This window comes from Engraulis encrasicolus, chromosome 14 (assembly GCF_034702125.1).
Source record: "Engraulis encrasicolus isolate BLACKSEA-1 chromosome 14, IST_EnEncr_1.0, whole genome shotgun sequence".
NCBI classification, from domain to species: Eukaryota; Metazoa; Chordata; class Actinopteri; order Clupeiformes; family Engraulidae; genus Engraulis; species Engraulis encrasicolus.
The window spans coordinates 42,455,522-42,462,453 of record NC_085870.1 but is presented as its reverse complement, the minus strand read 5'-3'; the positions used below and the strand labels follow the sequence as shown (position 1 = coordinate 42,462,453).

Here is a 6,932-nt window from a genome sequence, read left to right as displayed (position 1 = left end):
CTCGTCAATTTCACGTAGTATATATATACAGTACATGAGCACAGTCCTCATCACACAGAAAGTGCATTGATGGTCTTCATTTTTACACATGGATAAACAGGAGAGATACATGCCGAAAGCAACTTACTGCCTAATACGGGAGGGACAGACATATGACACTTACAAAATGAAACGTGACAGGTGAACACAAATAGCAAACAATCTGGTAACAGGTTGAGAAGAGGAATAAACAAATAAGGTTACATTTTATTGAACAAACAATGAACTCAGAGGAGATTGACAGCAGTTGCGTGCAGTTCTGAAAATTGGGTGTTGAGCTGCTCTGTACAAAGCCAAAAACAAAATCACCATATTATTTGTGCATCGAAACGCTCATAAAAGTAAACCAGGAAAAAAAACATCATTAGGTGAAAGCTAAAATGCGGAGAAAACTCAAACGTAGGTTATTTGTCCCAAAATGATATATTTCAGACATAATTGAATTCCTTTCACAAGTACTTCTTGTTAGATAATAATAGTTTATAATAATTACAATTTCTTCATTCAATGTGGATTACAAATTGATTGTGTAAACATAAATTATTGGAGATTCTAGATAACTGACAGCGTTTACAGACAATGCCTTTTAGCCTACCCGATCTACTTGTACGATGTTGTTAAATTCAATCTGGCTACGTAACTATAAAAATTTGATCTGTGAGGTTAGATCCAGTGATTATATTGACCATAGAAAAATGTTGCCATTTGCTGCATACCTGTGCCCATACAAACAGACTGTAACATTGTCAGAGCAGACTCAGACTTGAACCTCACGCGTCACTTCACTGATAGTGAAGTCACAGCGGTGTAACTAATCCATCTGGGGTGAATTTCTCAAAACCAAAGTTGCTTACTACATTAGCTACTTTGTTGTTTTCAATGCATTTTCCCATTGGCAACTACCGAAATTGCTAACAGGCTAACAACTTCTCTTTTGAGAAACTCATCCCTGGTATGAAGACACATGGAGGAGTGGATCCTTACAGGATCAGAACTATACCAACATGTTCCACTCAACCGCCACAACGGACAACTCAATCAAAAGACTTCAGAGCGGTGGAAAGTCTACTTTGTCTTTTTAATATTATCACTCAAATTTTCAACAATAATCCACTGTAACACTGATATAGTTTTTTTTGTGGGAATATACAATATTTAGAGAAGAGTATAACAATATAATGTTTCATGCAAGAGTACTTCCTTTTGACATTCCTTGTATTTGCTGCAGAGAGCTGGCTCTGCGGCCTACAGTAACCCTTGCAGGTCACCGAGACGAAACACATGGGGGAGATGGGGGTTAGGAACAGCAACATAAAACTCAGACACCATTCAGAGGAAAAACTGATACATAGATATTGCACAAACAATCAGTAAAAAAGAAGCAAAAACAAAAAGGTATACCAAAGACAAACTCATGGGGGGAGAAATATACACTAACATCGTCCCCGGTTTGATTACCAATGGACAGATGTTAGTGGTGGATAATTAAACTATACATAAAGTGAACATTTTTGTAAGGTGAAACAAGTGCTGTTTGTGGACACGTCACCTCATACGTTCATCATTTCCAAAACAAAATCCCCATCGTCTGGCCTACGTTTGGCATGGATGTACTCCATTGTATCCAAGTCAGACACAGTCCACCACAGTCATGTACGATAAGTCTTAAAATCTGCACTATACTGTACATATGAAGGGACCTGCGAAAGAGGGTCCTCACATACATTTGACTGATATTTTAAATAGTTATATTTCAAAAGGTTGACATGTACTCTGTACACTAATAGAAAATGACTGGTACATTTACACCTCTCTACCTGTGGTCTATTGTACTGTACACCATGTCACTGTTCTCTCTACAGCAAAGTGAAAGGCAATCAGAGGGCTTCTCTATGGGCAAAATCGACGTCATCCTTGGATTCTTTTTTTTTACCAAGAAAAACAACGAAGGAGAAAACACTGAGGACATTGATATAAGGGACACAGAGGGAGGGTAAACTCAGCCAGCTGAGAAAGTCAACTTTAGGCTAGACATTCTGAAATGTAAAGGAAAAAGTCACATTATTTTGTTCTGGCCCTTCAGTGGTGGGAGGAGGCGAGGGCACAAGTCTTTCCACCCTTCTCCATGGATAGAAAATGAGGAGAGAGAAAAACAAAAACAGAGAAACGAAACACAGCAAGAACATCATGGCCCACCCTTCTCCACTCTCCAGCAAAATAAATGCTAAGACTATGTTGAAAATAGCCTCCATCATCGTATCATCTTACAACCATATACATTGTGTGTGTAATGTACAGTATGCCATTGTTTTTTTGTAATATATTTATATATCATTTTATTTCTAAAAAAATAGTTTTAAAAAAATAAAACCGTGGTGCACAGACAGTTGAAACTGCTATGACACTGCCCAAGTTTCTCCAGTGAGTGGAGAGCCAACCACATGCCCTCTCCTCCACCCCTTGCACTTCCTCAACATCTCCCTGAACATTCCTTTATGTGAGTTTTTCTCTTCCGGACGCAGCTACAGTATGTACACTGTCATGGGTGGTCAACCGACCGTCATTCTAGTATATTCTGAGAATTGAGAGTAATTCCAAGGCAAACAGATTGTCCAGGTCATTGAACAAATCGTTGAATGTCGTTTCCGAGACTCTTCGCAGGTCTCTTAGTTTCTACAAACGTAATACTGTCTGAAAGCTCAGCTCCAAAGTCCCCCCTCTAAATGATTTTGCTCTATAACAATAATAATAAACTGTTGATAATTTTATTATTATTATTTTACAAAATACTATATGCGCAATATACACAAAAGCAAGTCTCCCTTTTTTTAAACTAAACCGGTTATTTGCTTGAATAGTTGGCACATGTATAACTGCTATAACAGAGGTTACAGAGAGTTCTGGTCTATAGCTACATCAAATACTGGAACACCTACATTTTTGTTACCAAATTTTTCAGTCACATCATGTTCGCCATTGTCATACAGTATCACAACCCGTTCGCACACTGCTGAGCCAATTGGGAAACAAACAAAACAAACAAACAAAAATGCCACCCTCTGAAACATTATCAGATCTGGTAAAAAACTAGTACTCAGGATATTGATAATGCTTTTAAGAAGCCTAAGATAATTCATTACGAGAGAAACAGTTTCCATGGTCTTTTGTGCATGCTCTTGCTTTGTATTTTTGTTTTTTAAATATTGGTGTCTGTTGTGTTATTCTAACACCAGAGAGTTGGTGAAAATGTCTCTTATATTTTCACTAGTGAAACAGCTTCTAGATGATGAGTAGAGAGATAAGAGCCAGAGAGAGAGAGAGAGAGAGAGAGAGAGAGAGAGAGAGAGAGAGAGAGAGAGAGAGAGAGAGAGAGAGAGAGAGAGAGAGAGAGAGAGAGAGAGAGAGAGAAAGAGAGAGAAAGAAAGAGAATAGAGAAATAAATTCAAAGAGAAAGAAAGAACAGTCATGTTAGCTTCACTCGGTAGCGCTACAAAGTCTTAGGAGGTGTTCGGTTGCAAAGGCAAAGGGACCAGGGGCCCCTGAGGGCTTTCAGCAGCCTCCATCCTCCTCCAAAGAAAACGTCCTGACCCCCCACCTGGCTTCTCCATCCCCCACACCTCTCCCCTCACCGCTGGGGGGGGAGAGGGCTGGGTACCAGGGGGTCCAACACCTGATGAAATGAAATGCAGGTCTGGCCAAGAGGTCCTTTATGTCCCCACGGGATGGTGTGGTGCATGGTGGGGAAAAAAAAATCACATCCCAGCTGACCGTCCAGACATTTCCTGTTTTTTTTCCATCCCTTTCCCTTTGGTCAGCAGCCAGCAACACACAAACACACACACATGTGTGAGTGTGCTGTATGTGCTCCTCTAGGCTTCTGCCAGGTGTCCTCTCCTAGTAGCTGTCCCAGAGGAGCTTGTGTGTGTGTGTGTGTGTGTGTGTGTCCTCATGTGTGCGTGTGTGTCCTCGTGTGTGTGTGTGTGTGTGTGTGTGAGTGTCTGTGTGTATGTGAATGTGTGGCCAGGTCTTTGAAAAACTTGTTTTTTCGTGTGTGTGTGTGTGTGTGTGTGTGTGTGTGTGTGTGTGTGTGTGTGTGTGTGTGTGTGTGTGTGTGTGTGTGTGTCTGTTAACAGGAAAACAAAAACAGGCTCTCTCGCTCCGTCATCACACCACAGTGCTGATCCCGCTGTGCTTGGGCTTGGTGGCGGCCGGTGGCTGGGCCGAGGCGGGCGAGGGCCCATGGTGGTGGGACGCTGGGTGCTGGGAGGAGTGAGAGGCATGTGGGGGGTGCGGCGCGTGGCCGTGGGGCGGGTGCGGCGGGTGCGCGTGGGAGTGCGGACCGTGCGGAGGGGGGTGGCCACCACCATGGGAGGAGGAGATGGAGGCGGTGGAGGAGGAGGGCGGCTGTTGCGCGTGGAACTGGTGCGGGGCGTGCTGCAGATGGGCAGGGGGGTGGTAGTGGTGGTGGTGGTGGTAGGGCGGCGGGTTCTGCTGCGTCTGCTGCTGCTGCTGCTGCTGCTGCTGCTGCTGCATGTGGCAGAACTGGGCGTGGTGTGTGTGCATCTGGGCCTGGGTCTCGGTCACCACCACCCCGTCCCGCGCCGTGTGGTGCAAGTTGGAGGGGTGGGGCGTGTGGGAGATGAGGGTGGGGTGGCCCGGCGGGGCCTGGGGCTGCGCGGGTAAGGGCGACTTGCCCCGCTTGGTGCCGAACAGGGAGCCCAGCAGGGAGGAGGAGTTGGGCAGGGAGGTGTGGCCGCTGCTGCGGGACGGGCAGTCGCGGCTGGAGGTGGGTCTCCGGCGGATGTGGGGGCTGCTAATGATGGAGCCCTGCGGAGTGGGGGGGGGAGAAATATGTTGATGTCATCATTATGTCACCCAGTTAGAGACACTTGTCCCTCTTTTCCATTGCCTGTTTTCTGGTAGGCCTACAGCTCGACACGGCTGCCACTTTTTGCTCTTCCATTGAGCTGTGTCGTGCCCAAACAAAAAGCAAAAAGTGGCGGCCGAGTCACAAAACCGGCAGTGGAAAAGAGGCATTGGTCACTCTCTCATACACTCACTCACATTCATGCATTCAGTCACTCACCCACACAGTCAGTCAGTCTCAGAGTATTGAATTCAAACCAAGAATTTTGAGTTCAAGAGACTTCACATCTTGTAAATCCAATACTAAGTTATTTGATCACTTGCTCATTCACTCGCTCATTCTCTCACTTGCTAAGACATACACACCTACACACTCACAGTTTATGAACTAAATATGTAAAATTCAGTGTATGTTTGAATATATACTGTAAATATAAAATAATAAAGATACAATATTTAACATATAAAATAAGGATCCTAATGTAAATGTTCTATCTAATTTTCAAATATTAATGACATTTTTAAAATGCATTTACACTTTGTATTGATACAAACCTAACCTAAAACTCATACATAGAAACTCCTTTGTAAATGTAAAAGGTTTCCCACATCAGTCACCAGTATAATAACAAAAATGTTGTGAAAATATGAACACAGCAAACCACGAGACAAACATCACGCAATATAAAACTGGAGGTACAGCAGTGAGTGCGTTCCATTTTGTTTTCTGTTTAGTTTTGTCAAACGAACGATGCAGACTCTGGGTAGCCATGCAGAACATGCAGTAGCCAAGAACAGGCGGAAGAGAAGAGAAGAGATGAGAAGAGGAGGAGGAGGAGGAGAGGTCTCTATACAGTTAGTCAGGGTGTGAGAACTGGAAGTGGCCTCCTCACTCCTCTCAGGACGCTAATGCCTCTTTTCCACTGCCGGTTTTCTGGTAGGCCTACAACTCGACACAACGTGACTCGGCCACTTTTTGAATAGGCACGACACAGCTCAATCGTAAAGCAAGAAGTGGTGGCCGAGTTACGCTGTGTCGAGCTGTAGGCCTACCAAAAAATGGCAGTGGAAAAGAGGTATAATGGGACTTTGAATAAGGGCCTCGTCTTCTTCGCCCTTCATCAACATTTTTTAGGGCAGAGAGAAATAAAATTGCAAGTGGAGTGAGGATGGAGGGTTGAACCGTGATGAACTATCGACTATATAATGTTGATTATAGTAGTGCTGAATATGCTACGGCACCTGACCTCCATTTTGTGGCTACGGTAAAGCATTAGATGGCTGTGATAAATAATATCTGGGAAAAGTACTGGAGTACAGTTCTTGACAACATAGTTGCTAACTAACTTAGCAACTTACTTGGTTGCAATGCATTTTCCCATTGGAAACCTAGTAAGTTGCTAACTTGTTAGCAAAGATGCTTTCGAGAAACGGGGTCCTGATCTCTTTTTTTTCATGCTGAAGCTGCTCTGCTCTGGCCTCACAAATATGGCAGGTGCAGAAGGTGGTGAAGGTGGGGGTTGGGAGGTTGGAGGAGGTTTGAGGTACGTAAGGAGCAGGAGGATAACATTTGGAGAGAGCCCTGTGGGGAATGCTTACTTTGAATATCGCATACAACCATAACCATGGCCACACACACACACGACAAGCAAGTTATTCATTTGCTTGTCAAGTTAATACATAATAAAACCATAAAGGAAGGCAAAGACCAAAACCAAAAGCAAACCACACTAACGACAACAAAAAAGGGATGTACAGATACAGTATATAGTACAGTACAAAGCATATCCAACATATGCACCAGCCTGTGCACATGACGCATGAGATGTGAGTTTCAGATTAGTTACGGTAATAAAGGGACATGCTGGCTGAAAGTGAATGTATTACAATGGGAAGTGTGGAGTGGGAGGGGTGGTTATTACATCTCATACAGTACGTAGAAGAGCCAACACCCCCTCACCCCCACGCCCATACCAAACACAAGCTGTGCGTGTGGTCAAAACCACGGCAGCCAACACATGCACAAG

The 6,932-nt window shown here is 44.0% G+C and overlaps 1 protein-coding gene across 8 annotated transcripts in view; it reads right to left on the bottom strand.

The window, feature by feature from the left end:
• The window catches only part of iqsec1b (IQ motif and Sec7 domain ArfGEF 1b), a 297,978-nt gene that overhangs the window by 468 nt on the left and 290,578 nt on the right, over positions 1-6,932 (bottom strand). For 6 of the 8 annotated variants that reach the window (XM_063215793.1, XM_063215794.1, XM_063215795.1 and 3 more), the window contains one exon: positions 1-4,866. This exon is cut by the window's left edge and continues 468 nt beyond it. In XM_063215793.1, the coding sequence (XP_063071863.1) occupies positions 4,204-4,866 (663 nt within the window). In that variant the 3' untranslated portion in view covers positions 1-4,203. The remainder of the gene's footprint in view (positions 4,867-6,932) is intronic. The other 2 variants (XM_063215798.1, XM_063215800.1) reach the window with 1 other exon arrangement.